Source organism: Agelaius phoeniceus, chromosome 8, assembly GCF_051311805.1.
Source record: "Agelaius phoeniceus isolate bAgePho1 chromosome 8, bAgePho1.hap1, whole genome shotgun sequence".
Taxonomy (NCBI): Eukaryota; Metazoa; Chordata; class Aves; order Passeriformes; family Icteridae; genus Agelaius; species Agelaius phoeniceus.
In genome coordinates, this window is record NC_135272.1 from 7717428 (window position 1) to 7743615 (window position 26188).

The 26188-nt window shown below is 45.2% G+C and overlaps 1 protein-coding gene across 3 annotated transcripts in view; it reads right to left on the reverse strand.

Annotated features, from left to right (window-relative positions):
* Positions 1 to 2975: 2975 nt before the first annotated feature.
* Positions 2976 to 26188, reverse strand: part of TEDC1 (tubulin epsilon and delta complex 1) — a 71083-nt gene continuing 47870 nt past the window's right edge. For all 3 annotated transcript variants that reach the window (XM_077181894.1, XM_077181893.1, XM_054638466.2), the window contains 2 exons: positions 24614 to 24826; positions 2976 to 4216 (listed from right to left, as the gene is read on the reverse strand). In XM_077181894.1, the coding sequence (XP_077038009.1) occupies positions 3860 to 4216; positions 24614 to 24826 (570 nt within the window). In that variant the 3' untranslated portion in view covers positions 2976 to 3859. The remainder of the gene's footprint in view (positions 4217 to 24613; positions 24827 to 26188) is intronic.

Here is a 26188-nt window from a genome sequence, read left to right on the forward strand (position 1 = left end):
TAGGCTCCTCTCTTTCCCAGCATCACTTAGTTCCCAGCTGGATCCAAACCCAAACAACATCCTTCAGGATTCACCTACAAGAACTGCTTCAAACAAAGCAGAAAGCAAACTAAACCACTGCTGCCCACCCCAAATGTTTGGACAGTATCACCACCAGCTTCCCCCACCACCTGAGTTCAACAACCACCTGCACACAGTGAGACACCCACACAGCTTCCCCAGCCCACACCCTCCTACTCTCCTGTGCTCAACTCCATCAACAATTCCAGGGCAGATTCCTGCTTTCACAGGAAATGAACAACCAGCATGGTGGGATGGCAAAGGGCAAACCTCCCAACAGCTTCTGGCTTTGTTTTCAGCCTGAAGGGGGTTGTTTACAACACTCTACACTTTCTGTGAAGTAATGCTTAACATTTCAGAAGCATGCAGGAGCCCATGGGTGGCATGAACTGCTTGAGTCACCTTCCTCCTGTCACAGCATCTGCCACAGAGCAACCAGGCACGTGGGAGAGCCTGTCCTGCTCTCCCAGGGCAGCCATTCCCCCTCCTGCAGCATCCTCAGCTGCTGACACAGCACCAGGCCCCAGGGACTGAAAGGAAAATACCACAAATGCCATGGTAACTGTGTGAGGTGACAAACACCTATTTGCTCCTAGGTTATACTCCATTTAGTGTAACTGTGGTCACTCTTGTTCACTTTCCTACCTCACTGCAGCTGGTGTTAATCCAGGGATGTTTTCTTAGGCTTTTAAGTGGTGTTTATCACTCATCAGCTCCCAGCAGTACTGGAGAGACAGTACTGGTGAGCTGATGGCTCACCAAGCTACGAGGACTGGAGAGCTGTATTCCAGATGCATTGAAATGCCTCAAAAGTTGTGACCAGTCACCAAGGCATGACCAGAGCTCAGCCCCTGTGTGCCCAGCTCCTGGGGAGGGGCTGTGATTTTTAAAAAGAAAAATGATCCTCCAAAACTCTGTGTGGGAGAGCACCAAGCCCTTATAGCATCTTGTGCACTCTGTGCTAAGAAAAGAGGCAAAGGAAGAGGAGGCTGCAATATTTTATTTGAAACCACTGCCAGCTCAGAGCAGACTGCTGACCTTCACCAGGGCCTGCAGAATAGCTGCTCTGGTTCAAGCTAATTGGTACCTGAAGCAAAAGGCAGGGCAGAATTGTCACTGTCACATTTTCTGAAAAATCTCTTTGCCCAGGACTTTGTTCCTGGGAAGCTGAGAAGCCTCAGAGAAAAATGAAAACAATAATTATCTGATTCGCTTCTCCTGTGTTTTGCTGTTTAGGACTGTGGTTTGGACATTGTTTACCAACAGGTAATTATTTCATTGGTTTCATGTGAATTGTTTTTACTTATTGGCCAATTACAGCCCAGCTGTCTCAAGGTCCTGGAGAGAGTCACAAATTTTCATTATTATCTTTTAGCCTTCTGTCTGTATCCTTTCTGTATTCTTTAGCAGAGTTTAGCATAGCATTCTTAATTTATATATATTTATATCTTATTTAATATAATACAGATAATGAAATAATAATTTAGCCTTCCAGATTCATCATTCCTCCCAACAACAGGGGACCCCGAAAATCCCACACAGAATGGGGGCCAGCAGATCCTAACGGGACCCCCCAGCTCTCAGCAGCACCCAGCACAGCACAGCAGCCCAGGGGGAAAGGTGAGACCCTCTCAGCTGCCTCAGCTGCAGCCTCCTGATGGACACTCCAGGACAGGCAGCTCCAGCTCTCCTGACAGCTCCTCTGGGGCCACCCCAGCACAGGGGCTTGTGACATGCAGGTTTGTGCCAGTCAGTGTGGGCACATCACACACACACTGTACAGACACAGTGAGCACATCACACACACACTGAGAATATCACACACACACTGTACAGACACAGTGAGCACATCACACACACTGTACAGACACACTGAGAACATTGCACACACACTGAGCACATCACACACACACTGTACAGACACACTGAGAACATCACACACACACTGAGCACATCACACACACACTGTACACACACTGAGCACATCACACACACACTATACAGACACACTGAGCACTGCCTTTCTCACCCTGAGAAAAAAACACTTCTCCAGGGTGAAGCAGGGGCAAGGTGCTGCCAGTTGCAGTCCCTGCTGAAGGGGCCCTTGGCTGGACAGAGGCACAGGGCACTCAGGGTGTGATGACAAAGGGCTGACCCCAGGAAATGTCACCCCCAAGGCACTCCTGTCAGGGTCAGGGCACAGCAGGGTAATAAATCCTGGCATCCAGCACTGAGCCAGCCCTGAGAAGCCACAGCAGGCCATGAGTTAGACCTGCACTTGAATCTGAGGGCTCTTGCCACACTCAAGAATATTTGCCCACTCTTCTCTGCTGAGTATCCCAGAAGAAGAAAAGATCTTTTGAGGGCAACATTTTAAACCTAAATGTGATGCAGTATGAAAATTTCCTTGTATAAAAGCTAAAGGAGGATATAGTCAAAGAGAGAGAGACTGGTGCTGGCACCCTTGTTATATCCCTTGTCTGGGATATACTGCTTCACTCCCATTCATTCATAATTTTCTGTGAAATCTGTCTGAATGAGCCCTCTCATGCATTAAATGTCAGCAGTCCTGGAGCCAACACCTGCCCAAAGTTGTACCAGCCTGAAACAAGTACCCTGCACCTACAGAGATGGTTTGGAAAGCAGTGTGGTGTGGATTGGCTTTTCAAAGCCATGGAGATTCTTCCAGGAGCAGCAGCCTGGGGCCACCTGCCCCAGACATGGACCTTGCCAGTCCCACAGGGTGTTTCTGCTCCAGGACTGTGTGTCACTCCTAGTGCCAGCTGCCAGCAGGAACACTGGCTGTGACTGACAGCCTTGCACAACACACACAAACACCCTGCTCCCAGGGGCTGCTTCCCCAGACAAAAGAAATCCCACTGCTCACAGCAATTCACAAATGAAAAGCAGACAGGTTTCTTTAAATATTATTTATTCCTCAGAGTGTACAACTAGAACATAAAAATATTCCTTGGTGAAAGCAAACCAGAAAAGGGTAGGAAATTAAGGCCAAAGGAAAAGCATTTCACTGTTCCAAGGGAAGAAGCCTTCAGAGACAGAACTTGGAGACTCCTCAAGCTTGGAAGTTAGGGTTGTATTTCTGTACCACAGAAACTTCCTGTAGCAGGTGCAGAAGTTATCCATCTCACTGTGACTCAGGACCTGATGGAATGGTTTCTAGTTTGTTCTCTTTGAGAACCCAATTACTTCAAGTGCATCACACCAGTAAATGAAATCAGTGCAGTGCTTTATTTATTATTAGGCATTTGTTTTTCTTTATTGTGACTACATTATAGCTGCCACAAATACTCCAAGCAGCTGAATTAAAACAACACACTCTTGAATATTTCCAATCTCTCTAAGCCTTGGCATTTTTCATGTTCTCCAATACTTGGATTTTTCTGACTAATGAACTCTTCCAATTGCTGGGAAATATTGAATGCAATTAGTACTTCAATGCACAGCCTCAGTGTACACCGTGCCTCGCAGCTGAGCACTGTAAAGAGCCCAGGGCTTGGCAGAAGAACCAGAAATCCAGAAGATAAAAGGGAGATTTATGCACACTCCCACCAAGGCCTAATGCAGAATTTAATTGGCAGGGTTAGCAATAAAGGGGCTGCAGAGAGAGCACTGGGGTTGTGGCCCCAGCACAACTCACAAAGCAGTAACAAGTTATGATTCCCAGGCTGTAGAATTAGAAATTACATTTGGTTCCTCAGCTCACACTCCCCCATGCCAGGCTGCACAATGTGAGCAAGCCACTCTGTTCCTTTGCTTCTCCCAGCCCAGGTTTCTCTCTTCAAGGGGAGATACAAATCACTCCCTCCAAGCCCTCTGCAATCCCATCCAGCCTGGTCCTGCACTGCTGCTGCAGCTGCTGCAGCTCTCCCTGCAGGCTGGCCTCCCTCAGCTGCAGCTCTCTGATCACCTCTGCAGCACTGACAGCTGCAGCAGCCTCCCTGGACACACACTGACCAAAGGCCATTTTGCTGGCAGGCTGTTTGTTCCTCAGCACCAGCCTGCACAAACCATGCATTCTGTTTTTCTGTGGAGCACAGAGGGATGTGAGACCTCTCAGTTTCAGTTCAATGCTTTCCTGTGCTTTTCTAGCAGTGGCAGAGAACCTCTCCCTCTGCAGTTCTTCTCTTGTTGCCACCTGTAGAGGGAAGAAAAAGAACAGGAAGGGAAGAGTAGGGTACATTTGTGTGAAAGAAATCCTCCCCCAAGAAACAACACCAAACATCACCTCTGGACTAGGATGAACCCAAAAGAGGAGCCAGCTGTGAATGTAAACTAAAGCATGTGGCAGAGCAAACTGGATGAAGCTAAGCTGTGCTTTCAGCCAGGCAGCAGCCTCAGGACTCAGAGAGCTGCCTGCAGTCACTTGTTTGCACATTCCCAGTCCAGCAGCCCCTCCTGTGATGATTTACACACAAGGTGTCTGCACGCTTCCCTCTCTCTGGGGAGCGGGTGGGGTAGCTCCAGAGCAAAACACACGGAGCAAAAAGGGAGAGTCAGCAGAGTCACCTGCATCCCTGCTGTGCTTTGAGCCACCAGGTTCTCATAACACATCAACTGCCTCATGAACAACAGCACTATTTTGGTTTGCTAATGTTTCCTGCACTTGGCAATGCTGAAAAGTAGGGGTGACAACTGTAAGCAAGCAATTCCTTAATTCTCAGTTCTCATTATGAGGTAACAATTAGAAAAAGGAAAATAATGGAGCAGAGTCAAGCAGAGGCCAAGACCAAAATGAGTACCAGGCAGCACACTTTCACTGAAGACAAGTCCCAATAAAATAAAAGCTTCTCTTGTGACAGCATCACAGTCTGGATTATAAAAGCAATTGTATATACTGGGATTTTTCCAAAGCATTTGATTTAATGTTCTCCAACAATTTGATTTGAAGAACTTGCAAGATGGTAATTGCCTTGCCAATTTTACTCGTGGATTAAATATGAATTCAGTGACTCATCTCAAAATGCACTTGTCAGTGGGGAAACATCTGTAAAAGAGGCACCCTGCTAAGGCCTTCAGGGAAATGGCTCTTGGCCCAATGGGATTTTCTGTTTCTGCTATGGCAAAAAGCTGCCAGATCAACTCAGTCAAAAAGCAGCAAAGTTTCCCCAAAGCGATGCTGCCTCTGCAACCTGCACAAATCTCAGAGCTCTCCTGAGACTTGTGCACAATTCTGGAGTTTGTGCCTCAAAAAACCACAAGGAAACAGAGAGCAGGAGTCACAGGCAGGGCATCCAGTCACCCACAGCCCAGAAAACAAACCTTAGAATATGAAACTTAGAGACGTCAAAATATTCCATTCATGGAGACAGACACACAGTTTGTTTTACTTCCTAAAAGGAAGTGGGAAAAAAAGTGGCAAAGATCAGACTTTGCTGACAAAGCCATAAGAAGATCAAAATTCGAGTTAAGATATTCAGCTCCAGAGTAAGACACTGTTTCCTACTGTGAGGATAATGAACCATGAAATGCTTCAATGCAGCTCCAGGGACAAAGCCTTTGGCCAAAGCTCAGCTCAGGTCAAGCTCAGTGCTAATGATACCCCTTCCAGCCTTGAAATTGCTCTGCAACCCCTCCCCTTCCTGCCCGTGGGTGAAGCTGAACAACTCCTTGGGCTTTTAAATCTGCAGATCTGCATTAAAATATCTGTACCTCAGACATCACAGCTCTGACAAGTTCCCTGTAAAGTCAGGGATATTTTGGCAGCTCTCTGAAGCACCAGAGATCAGGCAGAGCTCAAAGCAGCCCCAGCTGCAAGGACAAGGGTCCTAAGGTAGTGAAGCACCTGCAGCATTTCCCCCTGTTCAGCTGCAGCTGCTCAGGGTCAGAGCAGCTGCTGTCTGGGAGAAGAAAAGGAATTTTATCCCCCAGATCAGGGGGGAAGGTTTTATTACTGAAACAAGTTGAGAAGGGGATGGCATGCAGGGGATCAGTCTGCACTGTCTGACAGTGAAACACTGCAGGTGTGACAGCTGCAGTCACAGCTAAATTCCTCCAGACACCAACTTCACCAGGGCTTCGCTCGCTCATCCCACACCTTCCTTCAGAATATCTTCAGGAGTTTTCCAGCCAAGTAATTAATCCTCTCCATAGTCTTCTGATGAGTTATTCTCACCCCTCAGCCCCGGCTTAAAGAAGATTAAGAAAATCAATCAAATCAGAAAAGAAGTAAATTTCTCTGAATTTTTACTAAGACATTAAAGGCTTTATCGATGCAGAACCATCTGTTAAAGGAGACCTCTGTTGATTAAGGCATTTGAACAGAGAATTGAAGCTGAGAGAAGTCTATCTTTGTCCTTGTCCAAGAACCAGGGGTCCCTCTTTATCATAATCCCCAAGGAATCCCAGGGACATCTCTCGCTGTTGGCTGTAAGAATAACTGAGGTGCAATCCTCTAACACCACTTCAGAAGGAACAAAACTGAAAAAATAAATTCAGTGTTATCTGGTCTCCCCACAGCCAATGAATAAATGGAAAATGATGTTTGCACAAAGTGGATTTAACACTGGAATCCAGGATGGGAAAAATTTCCCATCAGTTACAAACAACAACATCACTCAGCAAACAGAGCCCACAAGATGTTATTTATTTTTCACATTAAACTCCAGCAGAAGCACAGTAAGGCTCTATAAAAGCATTTTTAACGAAACATAGGTTTTCACACTCTCCACCAGTCAAAACTGGAGAATTTCATTATCCATTAAGCAAGGCACATGATGGAGGAGCAGCATGCTCCTCTGAGCACTGCGTGCATCCAGCTCTGACCCACAGCAGCAGCAGGGATGGGAATTACTCCAGACAAGCAGGAGCAGTTCTGAGGACAAGGACAGCAGCCCTAGAGCCAGGGAACAGAAGTGTAACAGCACCTGCAGCCAAGCATCAGAAGGATGTTGCACATGCTAGCTTCTACAAAGAGGACCAGTGTTTCCTGAGATAAATTAGATAAACTTAAGAGGGGAAATTTTTAAAATTATCAATATTAAATAACATAACAAGTTCAGCAAAGCACTATTTATTTCCTATCAGCACAATCTAACTGCAAAGCTAACTCCAGTTCTGTTCTTGGAAGGCTCTGCAAACATATGTATGGCCACAGATACTCTTGTTGCAGTTTATAGATTTCAACTGCTAAAAATCTCCAAGGGTTACCTTCAAGCAATATCCTTTACTCTTCACATCCTGAATGCTTGTGAAAATACTCAATAATCTCCTCCAGTATAGTTAATTGATGCTCTTTAACAGCTTGCTGTCTCCCATTAGTCAGCACACAATGATTATTCTACTCTGCAAAACAATCTCAATAGACCACTTTGTATTAAACAAACATATTGTAAAAGATTAGGAGCCTCAGCATTTTGTGCCTGCCCGTTTCCATCCCACAGCTCTGTCTTTCAGCCTCAATCTACCAGCTGGAATTTGAATTCCCAATTAGGTGCGTGGAGCTGTCTGAAAACTGCTGCACATCCTCTCCAAATAAATACAACAACATGATAATCATCTTTTCACTTGTACAGAACCATCCTCATCCCAAAGGGACCCAGTGCACCTGGAGAAATTCCACTGCAAACACAGAGGGCATCAGCTGATGAAGAATCAGCATCTCCAACCTGACACATATCCTGCTCTGCAGTGCTTTGGCTTCTCCCTGCCCAGCTCTTCATTTCATGGCTCTTTGGCACAGGACAGTGGCTAAACTGCCCTGAGTGTCCCAGATGTTCTCCTTTAGATAACTTCAGTCTTCAAAAGGTATTAGGAACTAAAAACTAACAGGAAAACTGCAATAACTTAGATGTTCTAAGAAGAAGCCAACAAACCAGTGGAGTTGCAGGGAGCAGTGCTGCATCTGGGACCAGACAGAGCAGGGACCAAAGAGACAGCCAGGCTGGGCTGTGCTCCCCAAAGCTGGCAGGGTGCTAAGGGCTGCAGTGTGCACAGGCACAGGTCCTGCTGGCATGTCCACAAGCAGGAATGTGCACAGGAATCAGCACTATAATCAAACAGACCTCTTCAACATGGGCTGGAGGGTGGGCACGCAGCTGGTGCATGGTGGAACCAAGGGCAGGACATCCAGCAGGTGTGGAAAGGACTGACCACCCCCCTGGGACATCACTGGGATGCTGCCTTCACAAAACCACTCAGGCTGATCTGATTGAGGAAAATGGCCAAAGCAGAAAAGGATGGGCCAGTACAGAGCTGGAAAGGGGAACAGCCAAAGGGGAGGCCCATCCAAACACCAGGCTGAGCAGGCAGCTTGGCTAATCCACCAGGCTAGATTAACTCTTGCACCAATGCACAGAAGAGGCTTTGAGCCTGCAAACACCTACACACATGATTAACTCCTCCAGCACCTCCTCAGCACAGCCTTCTCTGAAATGTCTCCTACCCAAAGGTAGCTGGCTGAATGAAGAGAACAGCCAGTACTATCTCACCTCTTCTCAGTCCTGGGAATCCTCTGGCTTTGAATAAATCTTGTAACAATGACTTCAGTGGGCAAGTCATGGCAAAGGTAACATTGCATATTTTGAGTAAGCTGCCTTCCAGTTTCTTTGCATGTTCCACAGCTTTGAGTCACCTCCCCTGACATGTGACAATGTGCCTTGTGGACAGCCCCAGCCTTCCTGCTAGTGAAGCTCTGCTTCCATCTCCTGCTTGGATGCCCCCCACACTCAGCTCACTTGATCCCTCCTCAAAAGGAAACCTTCCACCACTCAGCTCCCTCACATTTGCCTGCACCTTTCTGGTAAAGAGCTTTCCAGAGCTCTGTGTTTCATTCCACAGGGTCTGGAATCATTCCAGAGAGGCTGATCTCTCTCCCATTTTTAATAACTCACTAAAAAAATGCAGGAAAAATTACACACAAATCATTTGTTTTTCTGCTGAAAAGCAAGCTGGATGTGAATTTATTTGGAGAGAATGCAACGAACACGCAAGACATCCCAAAGAGATGCTGAGAGATCTAGATAACCACATCATGTTCCTTAAATCATTCCCAGTAATGGCCTAGCTGAAGTGACAATCTCCCAAATGCTGGAAGTCAACATTTCAGCTTGTTGAAACTTCACATGGCAACCTGAAAGCCTCACAGTTGCATCCTTGAAGGAAGCCACTAGACAGAGATGCAGGTTTAAAAAGCAGCAGCAAGGAAAGGTCCAAACATCTACTTCCAGGAGGAGGAGGGGGAATCATAGGAGCATTTCCATTTTTTGATAGTATTGCTGCCAGCTTCAAAGAAGGAAGAGCAAACAAATGGCTGGAATTTCTTTTGAAGTGGATGATAAAGACCAGAATCATGTCATTACTTTTAAATCACAATCTCTTCACATTATTTTAGGAGTTTTGCAGAAACATCTAGAACAGTTTTGTTCAGAAAAAACACACTGCACAAGCCTAGGAATGGCACATTTTCTGTCTCCAGTCCTATCTGTCCACTCCTCCTCTCATATTTCCCGTATGAACAGGGAGAAGACCCCATATGCATAGAGGATGAAATAGAAATCATCCTTGCCAAGCTGCACAGATACTACAAACTGTGATGACTGCCTTTGCCAGAAAACACAATGAGCCTCCTTTGTGCTCCCAGACACAAGGAACAAACAGAAAAATCTCAGATCTTGTCTTTTGGGGTTGAGGAGTGAAAGGAAATTAGGAAATATAAACAGACACAATATCCAAGCCACCAAGTCATGCTCCTTTGCCATCAGGGCGTAATAACCCAACACATTTCATAAACTCTGAAAACACCAAACAGCATCTGACTTGCAGAATTTTGTATTCCTAAAGGCTGCTCATTTCTGAGTTTTAATTTAAACCCATCATGCCTAAGAAGGCCCCTGTGCCTGGGCAGCTGAAAAGGATGAAATATTCCATGCTGGGCAACAGAAGATCAATGAAGGGTCAGACTGCAGGAAGAGAGGAGACCTGCCAGGCCAGCCTGTGCACTCTCCATCCACCCTGGCTGCAAACAGCTCCCCAGCACATCACAACATCTCCAGCAATGGCTTCACCAGCCTGGAGGAGCTGCCCAGGGCTCTCAGCCTCCCTGCAAACTGAGCAGATTCAACAGACAAGAATCAATTTTAGATAAAGATCTCTAAGTGAGGAATGAAAGCAGGATAAGCATGGAGATATCACTGGGATGGAGCAGAAATCCTGACAGCTGGGCACTGGAAACCAGGAATGGCAAATTAACACTGCTTTAGGAGCTCTCCCTTTCCAGAGTGGAATCCAAATCAGTCCAGGGGCTGAGCCTTACAAGCACTTGTCTTTAATCAGTACAAACACTTCAGAAAGGATCATTATTTATACCTTGTGTTGCCTTACACACAGTTTAGTGGTTTTTTCACTACCACCCCCCAAGAAATGCCTTGCAGAGCTGCAATCCCAGCTGACAGTCTATCTGGGATACAGAAAACAGGATACAGAAAAAGGGATAAACAAGGATTTGCAGATTACTTTTAAGAAAGTCTTCCTTGTAAGCACTTAAAAACCAGCACCAAGTACAAAAGAAATGAGCAAAAGGAAATAATAAGCAGAAGTATCAATAACATAGTAGGGGGAAGAGCAGAGTCCCCTCTAAGTACAGGAGAAATACCAGTAGATATGAAAAGAAAGTAGAATATAATCAAAAGAGCCAGAGGGATCCCACAGCTTCCACCCACAAGCCCTTTGTGTTGCTGTACAAGGATTTCCTCACTGTTCAACATGCATTCTGTACCTTGCTGCACACAGAGAGGCCATGAAGGCAGCACCCAAAGGGGATGCCCAAGCAGAGTCTGTCTCAGATATCATCAGAGATAGCAGGAACTGAACATGCCAGCACTGCTTTAACCCAAGAGGCCTGTGTGACCCCAAAGCCATAAAAACAAAGCTTTTTTCACACATAAATAGGGTGAGGGGGCTTTAGCCTTCTTTAACAATAACAAATAATTTGGTGGGGGTACCGGTTTCTTTTAATAGAAATGTTTGGTTTTGGTTTTTTTTTTTGACAATGATGGTTGAGGGTATGACAAATGCTTTCCTTCCTTAGCTGCAGACAGTGACCCATTCAGGCTCAGAGGAGCAGAGAAAGGCACTATTTCAAGCGATGCTGTGAATGCATAATTGATGGAAAATCAAATACTGCAGCTCCTATTGCTGGGAAAAGTAATAGAGCAGAGGGGACAGGACCCTGCAGAGCCCATGAAGTTCAGACATTTGCTGAGAAGGAAAATCAGGCCCCCAACTTTCAGAAAATAATCTAAAGGCGTTTGCTGCTTATATACAAAAGCCCACAAGTTACAGCAAAAGCAATATCTGAAATCAGCTGTTCTGGATACACTACAACACTGAGTAAGCAGGTGTTCTACTATAAAAAACACCTTACCCTAATTTCAAATTCATGTCTTATAGTAACTTGCCCAAATGTAATTTCAAGCCTGTAAGGAAGTTACAGAGTTAGTACTGCAGATCTATAAACCTTGTCTCATGGAATCAAGCTTCTCTGCTGTCAGCTTTCAAGGGTTTTAATTTTCAGCTGCAATTTCTACACATTCAAGACTAACCAGTTTAAAAAGCTAGAAACCATCACTTTCTATTTTAATAGCTGAAGACTTCCCACACTGTCCTGCCTAAATGAGGTTTCTTTCTTCTCGTGAGAGCATTGATTGTACACAAAGAGACTTTAAATAGCCCATTTAATGCCAGTTTTCATGCACTGGAGGATTAAAGTCATAATAAACTGTTTGAATAGTCTAATCTATCACAAAGCACAGGCTACAGTCTCTCACCTGGTAATTTCTGCAATGTTCTGCTACATTTTGGTAAACTAGAAACATATAGCTTTAGGTTTCTAAACACAGACTCCAGCAGATTAAAATACTGCCCTATCACTGCACTACCCCAGCAGTGAAATGCAGTTATGGTTCAAAACACACCTCTTTCCAGCAAGCTCCACCTCAGCCACTGGGTCTGCTCATACCATCTTCGATCCAAAGTCTAACACCCTCAAAATTCCACTTCTGCCTAGGAATTTGCAGAACACGGTCCCGCTATGAACTTTGCCTTGGTTAAATTACACTTTTCTCACTTCTCAAAAAGCCAGACCAAATTCATTCCTTTACTGCTCTTCCATTAATCCTTTCCAACCTTTCAACCATTTCCCAGCTGTGATGGTGGTGTAAGTGGTGCCAACACACTTCATTAAACTCTGAATTGTGATCTCTATCTTACCTGTCCTTCAATGACCAGTGGCAGATAGCAACACTTAGCTGCCAATAACCTAACAACTTTTCCATGACCCATTACCCTCTACTTCCAAAGGCCATAAAATGGGAGGGTTTGCATGTAACCAAAATCAAACTGACCTGAGCTACAGGAATTGGTACTTCTTACTAAACCCAACCCCAACAACAGGAAGAAACTGAAATGATGTCTTTTGGCTTAACAGTAATTACAGCAGCTAAAGCAAAATGTCACCTTAATATAATCACTATTTTTAACACTTGTTATTAGTTCAAAATGAGGAAAAATTTCAGCCCTTTGGAACTGGTGGTGAATAAATGAAAGGGGTGATCTCAAAGTAACATTAACAGGGGCATTATTTGTCCCATAAACTATGAAGATATTTTAGAAGGGCTGTAAAGCTGAGCTATAGCAACTGACAGAAGATGTAATTATATAAGCAGCTGCATTCCAAATTTTGCTGGGATCTGCAATTTCCTGCAATTAGGAAGGAATGTGGAATGTATGCATCTCCAATCTTATGTATTTTGAAGCAAGACATTCACCATCAGAATGCTGGCTCCTGGTGCACCTATTGTCATTCCAAAACATACTGACAGAGAAGCCAGGGAGAAGCTAGTTACTTATCTTACCTAGGAACAGATCTGATAACTAAAAATACAGTTTTAATACCCAGAACATCCTTAGCTGCATCTGAGGAGAAGAGCTGGAACTGCTGCTCCCTGCTTCAATTAAACATCAGATACTGCAGAGCACTTCCTAAGCCTTCAGATCCACACTGTTCTCTCCAAAGGAAAGATGGTGAGGAAGCATAGCAATGGGAAGCTGGATGCTAATTAAACCATTTGACTCAGATAATTTCATAACAAGGAGTGACCTGATCTTGTCAGGATGGATAACAGATTTTTCTTGGGGTTTGCTTGGCTTGTTTTGGGAGCTTTTCACTTTGGTTTTTCTTTAAGATAATCCAATGGCTCTGTACTTAAGACTCATGTCTCTAAATAGGAGTCAGAAAAGTTAATTTAGCTTAAGGTAAAGGAAAAGGATCCAGGATTAAGAAAAGAGAACAACATTAATATTTTTCAGGGTCTTTACCAGAAGATTACAAATGCCCCCCCAAATATCAATACAAGGCACACAACCGATAAAAGCCCTGCCTGTGTGCTCAGCCTATGAAGAGCTGCAGCACAGGCAGAGCCCAGGGGAGATGAATCCAGGGGAGATGAGATGAAGCCTGAGAGCAGCTGAGCTCTGTGAGAGCTGCTCAGGGGCAGGGCTGCCCCAGCTCTCCCCTGCCCTCCTCCAGAGAGCCCTGGGATGGATCTCTGGGGGCCAGGCCTGAGGCAAACAGCCCAGAATCAGCAATGCTGAGAGCCTCATATACCCGTCCCTCTTCCACAGGGCCACAGAAAGGTGTCCTGGCTCAGGGGAGACCTTCTCACTCTCTAAAACTCCCCAAAAGGAGGTGGTAGCAGGGGAGGATCAGCCTCTTCTCCCAGGGAAGAAGCAATAGGACAAAAGAAAATGGCCTCAAGCTGTGCCAGGGGAGGTCTAGGTTGGATATCAGGAAAAATTTCTTCACTAAAAAGGTTGGCAAATGCTGGAACAGGCTGTCCAGGGAAATGGCTGAGTCACCATCCCTAAGGAATTTAAAAATGCCAAGTGACATAGTTTAGTGTTGGATTTGTCAGTGCTGACTTTGACTCCATGATCTTGGCAGTTTTTTCCAATCTAAATGATTCTATGATTCCATGATTCTGTTCCATAATATTTTCTGTACTCTCAGTTTTGATTTTTTGGCATATGTACTTTGCTTCCCAGTGGTTAACTTTTGAGGAGAGCAACTGAAAACAAAGGAAAAACCCAAACAGGAGTCAAAAATGTAATCATATTACTGCAGCAACTCTGCAGATCCAGACAAGGACAGGTCTTAAAATAATAAATGGTCTCCAAAGAAATTTCTGCACCACCTCTGCTCTGCTGAAGAGGATGCCAGCACAAAGAGAGCAGACACAAAACTTCAGGAAGAGCATCCAAGCTGACCAGAATCCCTGTGCTCTGGAGGCAGGAGCTCACCTAAAGCTCCTCAGCTCCTTCCCAAGCTGTGCATGCCTGCCACTCAGGACAGCCTCTGCCCTGAGAACTGGGACAGCTCCAAGCAGCATCAGCAAAATGCAGACTCCTTACCAGCAACTGCAAGGAGACACAGTCCAGACTTGTGAAAGTCCCATGTCCCACACAATTCTGAATGTACACCACAGGAAATAAGAGAAAAAAAAAACAACCCTATTTTCTTCTCCAAATTAGAAATCTTGAGCATTTTACAGTAATTGAAAAAGTTCCATTCTACCATTCCAGCCTTTCAAAATGCATTTCTTTTTAACTACAGTTTTATCTCTAGACTTTCCCAAACCCTTGAATTCCATTAGAAGATCACAGAAATTAAAGTAGGAATAGGCACATACTGAAAATATATGATATGAAAACCAGAATATGTCAGTGTAAGTAATTTAGACACTTGCAAAAAGGCTGGTGTGCTACTCTGAAAAAGATCCTGACAACTACAAATTGCAAAGAAAGGCAACAGACATGTATTGCTTTGGATAATAAATTGCTCACTTACTTTTCAATTTTTTCTACCAAACTTTTATCTTGGGCAGCAGAAACAAACACTGATGATAGATCATCTCAGATCCAAGTGGCCTGCAGAGGCTTGGAGGGTCTCACTTTGCTTTTAGAATACTTTTATCACTGCACAGCATGGAAGTAGCCACTTCAGAAAGAGTGCTGCTTGTGCCCTGCACTTGTCTGAATCATCCTGCTTCGAGAGAACAGGATGTGAAACTTGAAATCCAAGCAATGGGGTCCTTGTAAGGACAGCCAACAAAAGCAATGTTCATACAAAGCACTCCTAAAATACAGAGAAGAGAGGAAAGTATTACCACCTAGTCATACAAATTTTCAGAAAAGGGTTTTTTCTTCCCAAGAATTACAAACAAAAACAAAGCCCCCCAAAACCACCATGACTTATAGGGCATTTGTTCACCCCCAAACTGGTTTTGTTCCCAGTTAGAAAATACTCCCTTATCCCTTCCAGGGGCTTTGCATGAGCACTGCAGAACCTCCCCCAGCAGCCAGTCCTGCAGCTCCTATGCCAACTTTTGGGATCCAGAGCAGTAAAGGTCATTCCAGCAACACAGCCTACCCAGAGCTATGGCACAAGGAAAAGGAACTTTAACCCCCAGGTGGAGATTTTCTACAGAAAACACCATCAGAGAGGTTCAGTGCAGACATTTTCTAAAGCCACTGCTCTCACAATGATTCACAGGGTCTGTTATCTCCCAGTCTGAGAGTGAGGAGCAGCTGCAGGTGGATGTGAGGCTGCCTGGATGGCCCCTGGGACTCCTACAGCAGCTAAAGGCCAGGCCCTACAGCCAGCCTGCAAAGGGAGACAATCAAACAGCTCTCAGGGCTGAGAGAGCCAGTAAATTGAAGGGAAATGGTGACTTTGGAGCTCAGAAGAGTACTCAGGCTTTATTTAGATGCATTTCTGGCTGGAGAGAAGATATGTGACAACACTAAATTACAGATGTACTTTTATGTCAGCTCTTCCACAAGCACAAGGGACAAAGACAGAAACAAGGTGGATACTTTCTTCTCTTATGATCAAGTACCCTTGATTTCAGGCAGGCAACTGAGAGAACAAGGCCAAGGTTTCAAGAACAAAGGAAACAAAGTTAAGCTTTGAATGCCTGGATGCAAAGAATCCTTCTAAAAGCACCTCACCAAAAACAAAAACCCCAAACCAACCCCAGCAGTGCTGCGAGGCACTCAGTGACCCCAGCTCCTGCTGGCAGAGGGGAACCCATCCCCACAGCCTGCCTGGAGCTGCAAAGGCAGCCTGGTACCTCCTGCAAGTTCCTGTCCCCAAATCCCACCCTAAAGGTGCAGTAAAACACCCTGACAGAGCTCCAGGTGGAGCTGTCTACAATGAGCCTCTGGCTGGGGGGTTTAACACAGCCTCTGCCAGGCAGAATTAGCTGGGAGCCCGAGGTGCTGCCCTTGTAGAGGATGTGTGCTCTTGTGGCTCACCACTTGCAAGACAAAATCCAGTAACTTTGGTTTCTGGTGCCTCAAATCCCACCCATCAGCCTTGAAGCTTTTCAAAAAATAGCAGTGCTGGGACCTGTGCTTCCATATCTTGTGCATCTGAGCCCTGCAGACATTCCTAGTCTTCATCCTTGTTTTATTGTGTGCTTTAGCTGTGAGAGCCTAAGTACTATACTTATTTCTTAAAAATGCACTAAAACATTTACAGTGGCTACAAAACAGTGGCTTCTCTCATTGCAACGGGGTTTTTTACACTCTATCATTAAATAAAGCTCATCTGAAATTTACTGGAGTATAATTCTCCAGCTGCATTTATTACATGTTTCATTGCCTTGGTCAGTAGCCAACATCTTCATAAATAATGCAAGTAAAATATTAACCCTGGTTATTTATTATACTTTAACTGATCCTGTCACCTGAGCAAACATTCTGCATTTTGGTAAGGAAGGGAAAGCTTCTGGGAAGCAAGAAAAACTTTCACCCACTTTGCTTCCTTCAAACCCCAGAGTTCTGCACACAGAACAGGAGACAGCACTCGAATTTTTCATGTTCCCCTCCTCCCCAAGGAGCTGCAGTCTTTTAGCCTACGTAAGCCCCATGAAAAATGTCAGGCTAGGTAATTTATTTCCAGTTACAGTTTTTGTGTGTGTTTGAAATCAGTTTGCTGATTTAGCCACTGGTACACAGAGTGCCTCTGTGTCTCACACTTGGAGCTCGTCACTCTTTCAGCAATCTGCACAAAAAGTTGCATCTGCAAACGAAGAATAAACACTTCTCTTTCCAACCCTTTGTATGCTGCAAGCTTAACGTTGACTATTCAAGCCTGGCCAGCCTACACAGAGTTCTTAGAAGTGAGCAAGAGTCCTTCAAACAATCTTCCAGCTCTGCTTCTGTACAGTAACTTTTCACCTGCATCCCAGCCCTAAACCAGGCCAACTTGGGACTTCAGGTCTAAAGCAGATTTTAGATCCTGCTGTCAAAAGGAGAACCAGTGCACAGGTGTGATTCCCTTTCTCCTTCCATCAGGAGAGAGAGCACACTGCCTTCCACCTGGATCTCTGCAGGCACTCAGCACAAACAAACAGCCTCGGATCTCCTGCCAGGAATATTGATGAGTGAGGAACAAGCCAATGCAAGGCAATCCAAGAGCAAAGAGCAAATGTAAAGATCAGTATTTACTTCCTACTGTTTACAGCAGCTTCATGTTTTCTAATGGCCTAAATCTGCTAGAGCCACAGCAATTCCACCAGCAGCAGATTTAATCCTACATTTAACTAAGAACTGCACATAAGAGCCAGCAGACTTGTCCCTCCCTGCCCTCCTCCTGTCTGTGTCCCCCACTGCTGCCTTTGATGGATGTTTGGGTTGATCTCTGTGGGTTCCCCCCCTACCCAGGCATCTGGGCCCAGCCAACCATGCACTTCCAAAAGCTGCTCTTGTGGTCTTGCTAGTTCTTCAATTTCTTTTCGCATGAGGAGCTCCACTGACAGCTGCTCAGGGCTCCAGATGGAGGCTTGCAAATACAAAGTGGAGCACAGAAACGTTCTGGGAGCAGGAAAGGGAATATGCTGACTGAGGAAATCCACCAGCACTGAACCATTCCTCAGCACTCCTCCACTTCCTGCACCCCAGACAGCATGGATAATTAACTGCTCACTACACTAACATCTTCATATTAGCAAAAAGCCCAGGGAACCAGAATCAACAGCAGCAACAGCAAAGATGAAATGGGAACAGTGTGCTCACAAAAAAATAACAGAAAAAACCCCCACACCAAAAAAAAGGTGGTTTTGACAAGTCTCAGAGAGTTCTTCAGCAAGAGCTCAGCTGTAGCTTTGCCACAAATCCCTGGTTTAAGGCAAGGGAAACACAACCCAGCCCTGCAGCAGTGCAGGAAGGAACTCAGCCCAGGGAGCCAGCCCAGCCCCAGCCGTGCCCCTCACCATTCACATGCTGCAGACAGCAACAAGATTTATCTTTTCCTAGCAGTGGCTACTAGGGACCCACAACTCCTCACCTCCCTCTCCAATCATTATAAGGCATAAAGAAAAACTTTGGAAGTGCATTTTTCTGAGTTGATAAAATTCAACTCAATCTTGGTAAGAGAAACAAAAAACCCAGCCACAAGGGAAGTAAGATCATGTTCCAGCATCAGCTTCTGGAGCTGCTTCCTACTCCAAATATTGAAGCCTTAAATCAAAATCAATCAAAAACCATTTAGTCTTGTATAAATGTAAGAAGAAGAAGATCTCTCCTTTGTAGACTCTACAAGGTCTCTGGCAGTGTGCTGTGATGAGCTGACAATGGCAAAATGTTTATATGAACCACAGAACTCATAATGAGTGGAGTTCATCATGGAGTGATGGAGTGAAAGTGCCTCTGTTTCAGTCCCCACCACCTTCACCTGACTGGGTGCCCCAGGCCATTCCTGCCACCCTTGCATCCCACCCTGTCCCCAGAAAGGGAAAACAAAACATCCTGTCCTGTCCAGCCCCTCCCCAGCCCACTGTGAATTCAAAGAGCATCTCTTCCAACACAGGGCAGCCCTGCATCCTCCCATCCCTACCCAGGAGACAGCTGCTAGGGTTTGGGAAGGCTGGAGATTACTGAATGGAGGGGAGGAGATGGATCAGGAGAAAAACACAGAAACAAGGACAAAATGTAGGTTCCAGTGGCCTCTTCACTGTGATCATGGAGGTCTGGTCCAGGTCAGGGACTGCAGTCTCACCTGGGTGCTCAGACACCACCAGCCAAGCAAGAACAGCCACCAGAACTTCTGGGTGGAATTCTGGTGTGGAAAGAGCCTGTTCTAGCTCAGATTAATGGCTGCAAGCCTTCCTGCTCTGTGCCTCAGAGATGTATGCATGAGCAAGCTCCATCCCAGTCATACCACCATCCCAAAGGAGTCTGCCTTGCTTTTAAATGCAGGAGAACACAGAGGCTCCCAGGATACAATATCCCAAGTCTCAGCAAAAGCTGGGAATGGTACCAGCATTTATGTGACAAGAACTGAAACAATTACCACTTGGAGTCAAACATTCTGCATTTCAGCTTGTGGATGCCAAACGTTTTAACACAGACTGAAATCAAATCCTCCCCTCTAATAGAGGAGCAGGTAACAGAATATTCAGAAAGGAAAAAGCAAACAAACAAGTTTTCTTCTGGGATTAGGAGATGTCATCTCTTAGAGTTAAGTTTGTTTCTGAGAGAAGAAATGTTCTTAAAGCTTAACCATTTCCCTCCCCTTTTTGATCATTTCCAGATCCCCAAAATGTCACCAAAGAAATGATTATTTGCCCAGTACTGCACAGAAAAGAGCAAAGCTAACAGAAAGAAAGCCCCATATTCAGATCACACCTCTGTCATATGCCTTTTCTCCTCCAAGGTACTGAACACTGCTGCCTAGAGATGGGTATCAGTTAAAATGTCCTATTAATCAGGGTTTCACAAATCACCCAAATCCCATGGCAGCATTCAAATGTCTTCTAGTGAATGTCTCTGAAAGGTTAAATCATTTCAGGGTCATTCCAAGCACATAACCGAAGAAACAGCTGGGGGTAGGCAGAAACAAACAAAAGAAAACAAGGAAATGAAAAATGAAACAAAATAAAAGAAGCAAAATAATTTTCTTAATTTTAAGAGACTTAAGATTGATAGTTTTAACTACCAGAATCACAGAGTGCAAATGATCAAACTTCCAACAAATAGATTCAGCCCCCCTGAAACCACATCCTGAATCATAAATTACATTCAGTGGTGCAAACCGGGCATTGTGGCATAGCAATGACTTTAACCCATCTGAAATACCTCTGCACAGTCCAAAATAAATAGATTAATCAACTGCAGGCTTTCCTAAATGAAAGACACTTCAACAGGTTTTCAAGCCCAAACCACAGTCTTAGAGCAGGTGGAGTAATTCCCTCTAGGTTCACCCATCATGAAAACCAAGGAGCATCAGAAGAACATAAAAAATGCTTCCTCCTGCTCCATTGTGATACCCCTCTCCATTCTCTCCTCTTCTTATGCAAGGAGCCCAGTAAGTTTCCTCAGAAGAACCCTTTCACAACTTGGGTCATCACTGCGTCCCCTCTCTGTTCCTTTCCAGCTCAAACACCTTTTATTTTAATTTATGAATGGGACCAGCACCACACATCACATTCCAGAAAGAGATGGGAATGTTTTAGGTTTTGCTTTTTTTCTGCTTCCCTAACAGTGTTAGGATCCAGTTTAGTGTTTCTGACCGCTGCCCTTTCCACAGAGCTCGCTCACGTGCCATGACAATCCAAAGAAACACATGTAAAATTATGATGCTTCCTTCAGATGTGTTAGCCTGGATTTATCTCCATGCAGTTTTTCTGATGTTTTACCACTTCCCTACTCGGCACAAGGATCCTCAATAATCCTTTGCTGTTGCTTCTAGGGATTCAGTCTCCTCTCTCCACGTGGGCACCTTGCCATGCTGCCCTGATTGGTTTTGCCTGGCCTGGTTTTTGGCTGCACCAGTGACCTCCACCAACCCATCCCAGCTGCCTCCTCCTGGCTTCCTGCTGCTGTTTGCTCAAGGGGGAGAGGGAACACAGCTTATTTTTGCTCAATATCTTTTCAGGGTGTCCTGGTTCAGGGAAAATTTGGGAGAGAATCCCCAAAGGGGCTCCTCTAGGAAAGCAGATTCAATTGGCCCAATTTTCTCCACAACCAGTCCGGGAGAAAATACCTCCTTAGAGAAAAGTGGAAAAACCTATTTATTAAACAATAAAACCTAAACAACATTAAACAATAAAACCCCTTGTTGCTCCAAAAGAGATGACAAACTGAGAAAGTCCCTCCCTGGGTTGCAGTTCAGCTCACACAGGCTCTGATCAGTCCCTCAGTGCTGGAAATGTCGCGGGCCGGGCCTGGCCTGGTGGGCCACAGGTGCAGCTGCTGGTGCTCTTCTGGGTGTTCAGTCCAGAGCAGGTTTCAAGAGGTCCAAAGAAAAGGGAAAAAAGAAAAAAAACTACAGTCCTGGGAACTTCTTTGCCTCAGCAAGCTAAAACTCACTAAAGCAAAGGAGAGCTCTGTCCCACTGTCTGTTCATCCACAGACAACACAGTCAGGAGCAGGAACGTGGAGGAGTGAGTGCAGTGTCTGAAAACAAACTGCACACTTCTTCTCTCTTTGGAACAGGTCTTCAACCCCTTCACTCTTTGGAGCAAGTCTTAAAGGTGCAAAACTTATTATTCAGCATAAGCACAACAGATGATTTGGGATAAAAGCATCATATAGTCAACCCAGGACACAGGGCCTTCATCAAATGCCATTTGCAAATGGCACCAATGCAGCCACCCCTGCCCACACGCTCACCAGTCCCTGCAAAGAGCTCCAACAGATCCCAGCCACCATTCCTCCCTGCAGGAACTCAGCAGATCCCAGCCATCCTTCCCCCTGCAGGAACTCAGCAGATCCCAGCCATCCTTCCCCCCTGCAGGAACTCAGCAGATCCCAGCCATCATTCCTCCCTGCAGGAACTCAGCAGATCCCACCCATCCTTCCCCCTGCAGGAACTCAGCAGATCCCAGCCATCCTTCCCCCCTGCAGGAACTCAGCAGATCCCACCCATCATTCCTCCCTGCAGGAACTCAGCAGATCCCAGCCATCCTTCCCCCTGCAGGAACTCAGCAGATCCCAGCCATCATTCCTCCCTGCAGGAACTCAGCAGATCCCAGCCATCATTCCTCCCTGCAGAGAGCTCCAGCAGATCCCAGCCATCCTTCCTCCTGCAGGAACTCAGCAGATCCCAGCCATCCTTCCCCCCAGCAGGAACTGTGCTGTCTCTCCCCCTGTCCATCATGTTTCAGCTCTCAATTCTGCTGCTCAGAACAGTTCCTACCCAGTGCCCTGGCACAGACATCAGGCCTACGGGCAACAACAGACACAAACACTCTGTGGATTATCAGGTTCTTTGTCAAGTACAAGGAAGTGGACATAAGAGCTGTAATAAACTGTGCTGGCCCTCAGCTGGGCATGCCTGTAGGAGCCAAGATAATTTCCAGATGTCTCAGTACTGCAAGATACAAAGTTAGCGATAATGGCTTCAGCTACCGCTGTGCCTTCTCTTTGTTTGATTAAAAAATAATATAGAAGGAAAGATTTGATAAGCTTATTTCTCCAGGGAAAAGAAGAGGTCAGAAACATGCACTTGATAGAGGAGCCTGCATTCAGCAAGCATCCTGGCTGTGGGAAAAAAGGACAGACCACGGGAAGAAAGCATCACAAAAGCAGCAGCACTATGCAAAGCAAGGCTTGATATAAAGAGGATTGATGGAGAGTCATCTGACCCCAAGCATTCCAAAAAATGCTGTCATGTAGCATTACAAAACATTTCTGTTTCGGGGCATATGTAGAAGAGAAGGCATTTGTGGTAAACCAGCCTTGTAACAACACACTTAAGATGTACTCCATTTATCACAGTCACAAACTCATATGACATCCAGAGAATCTCAGAAACACTGGAACAAGACCAACCATTATTCAAATCCAATCAGTGCATCTATTTCAAAGAAGAAATCATCAGTTAAATCTTTCTGGACTTAAACCCTGAATTTAATTATTTAAAAAAAAAATCAGTGTGATATTATGTAACACCTAACATCATATATATTGTAACATATAAGAGAAGTCAGAGCATATCTTGCTTTAGAAATCATGCACTGGAAATTTTATTTTTAGAATTCGAGGTCTGAGTGGTCCCACAACAGTCATGTCCATTTTGCCCAGGAACAAGCAAATCTGATGATTCTAGAGATCTGCCTAGTCCAGTACCCTGTCACTGACAGTGAGTGACAGCAAGTGCCCAGAGAAGGCTCTGAGACAAATGTAAATACATGGATATGCTTCCTCAGGATATTCCCCCAGCCTGCAATGATTTGTTCTCCCACTAACTCATAAGGTTGCAATTTGTATCTGCATATTTTATAGTCTTTGATGGATTTCAACTCCCAAGAACGTGTACAGCAGATTTCAAACCCATGTACGCTGCTTATACCCACAGTGCCCTGTGGTGCCTGTGTTTTGTACTTTGTGTGAAGCAGCAGCTCCTGGTGCCTTCCCTGTCCAACTGATCCTAATTAGCTCCTTATGCTTAAGGTGGAAGAGAGCAATTAGCTCTGCACACACTTTTCCCACGCCAGCCACCTTTTGAACTCTTGGGCAGATACTTTTTGATGTGACAACCTGCCATTTTCCATTTTGTCAGCTGATCTGCAATCCTGTCTACCAACACCCCAATCTAAAACCACACACTCCCCTCTGTCCTGAAAAGAAAAAAAAAATCAAATACTCTGGGCTAAAAAAACCCTCTCCTGAGTTAAGACAGACACAAAGTGGTGATACAGTAATTTTATTACTGCTCTGTCATCCCAACAGTTTCTTTCACTTTTTCTCCACCCACAGGTATTGTAGATTCTCTGGTAGCCTTCTGTCCACTTGCTGCCTGGAAAGAATCACTAGTTTTTTATGCCTGCATCTTCATTGTTCTCCTTGTGCCAGGATGTTGATACTCAGATTCACCTTCCACATCTACATTACCTAAACCTCCTTTATTTATGCCCCACCACCGCTCTGGGTGCTTCCCAGTGTCTCCCCATCCTTGTACAGCAAATACCAGGCACACTTCCTTCATATCACCTGCTTTCCTCCACAGCCAGCCTCCCACAGCCAGTCTGTTCTGCCATCAAATCTTGGGCTCAGTCTCTTCCCTCACTTCACAGGTTTCAAATTCCTCTTCTTCCTTCCCCATCAGACATTTCAAAGACTCCTAATTCAATGAAAGATGACAAGCTCTGGCCTCTTTCCCTGTAAATACTTCATTTTCTCACTGTGACCATTACCACTGCTTTCAGCCTGCTGCATCCATCCCCTCTGGGGGCTGCCATAACTCCTCTTTTCTTTCTCTTTTCTCCTCTCCTCTGCAGTGCCTGTGCTTTGAAGCCTGCCCTTCCAGGAGAACTCTGGTTTTGTTTGTCCCCTCTGGGACAGATGCTTTGTGTTTGGAAAGCACTGGGGAGGCTGTGGGCACAACAGAGCCCTGCAGCCCTGGCACCATGACTGCAGCAAGGGTGGCACAGGGCAGCCACAGGGCCCTGCCCATGACAGGCCATGGACAGAGAGCTGAAAAATGCAGGATTAAACAATCTGCAGTGGTGATGAGCAGCATCCCAGCCCTTACCTTCTCCCACCAGGCAGCCTTTCTCTGAGCCACGAGCTGATGCAGCTGCTCTTGGAGAGCCAGCAGGTCCCTGGATAATCTGTCCATTTGCCCAGCCAGCTTGGCAGCCCAGGGGCAGCAGGAGGTCATCTCTGGCAGCCTTCTTTTCTCCACATCAGCATCCTGGGACTCACACATATTTCCCTCCTCAGCCATATCATCCAACACAGTTTCCTAAACAAAAAACAATAAAAGTTACTTTTCAGCAGGAGCTAAAATGGTTCCCCCCATCCTTGTGGTAATTCTTAGCTAGGAATTCACTGCTGCCATCTCAATCTACAGTTGCTCCACAATTTCAGAGTTATTTTAAGAGAGAACCCCCTCAGTTCACTATAACATATTTCCAAGTTAACAGAAAACTTATGTTGCTAACCCAGCTTATTTTAGAAAGCACTGCACAGTCAGCTACTCTGCACTGCACTAAAGCATAAAGTAACACTCCGGAGATGGAGGTGATCAGCACTGCAGCAGCTCTAGATATGCCCTTCCTCTCAAATTCTGAGCTTGGATGCATTTCTAGGGCTTTTGGTAACAAAGTGATGACCAGGGAGGTACATGCTCACACTGTCCAGGAGAGCCCCCCCTGCTCTAACACCCACAGGGTCACTTGGAAAACTCCACAAACTGAGAAACATCCAGGGATCCCTGCTCCAGACTGGTCAGGAGCTGACAGCTCTGCTTGACCATGACCATCTAGCTGGTTTTATAATTAACTGTGCAATTGCCTTCCAAGGTAGCAACTGCTATTTCAAATACTCAAGGGGAAAGAAAAACCCACAAAAAACCCCCAAAAGCATTTAAACAAAACATTCAGAGCCCATCTATACACTCTGGTGCACAGACTGTGCAGAAACACACATTTTTCAAGCCTGAATAGCACAGCATAACTAAAGGACATAGGCCTCACTCACAGAATATTAAATATTTATTTCCATACTGTTATCAAGAAGACATTCAATAGGAGAGGTCATAATCTCTTTTAAGGACATAATTTGCATCCAAAATTATCTTTAGCAATTGAAGGAGTAATTTAGAAACACTGGCAGGGCAGGAAATTCAGCAGTTGAGCAGCGTGGTCTATGCACGAGCAAGGAAAATCCAAGAGCATCATTACTGCACAGCAGCAGCACTGCTGGAGGAGATGCCAGAGAGCCAGAAGTCACCAATGTCACACTGCTCAAGTCAAGCACCGTGTCACAAACCATAACCACGAGTCCCAGGGATAGAAGAGTGCTGACTGTAATGCTGACTTACAGGTGAGGCACTTGAAGTTAAACACAGACAAACAGGAGGGAAAGTCCCAGATGAGAGCAGCAACAAACATCAAAAGCTTGAATGTATGGCCTACAAGGACACATAAAGACATCAAAACTTTAGCTTAGCCTAGAAACAGGGACTGGGACGGCAGTTGCATGCTAACAACCTTCACTTATATAAAAGATTGCTATAAAGAGCATGGGAAATTTTATTTTTTTCTCCTCTTTCTCTCTTTTCTCAGAAGGTAGGTTAAAAACTGGCTTAATTCAGAGCAAGAAA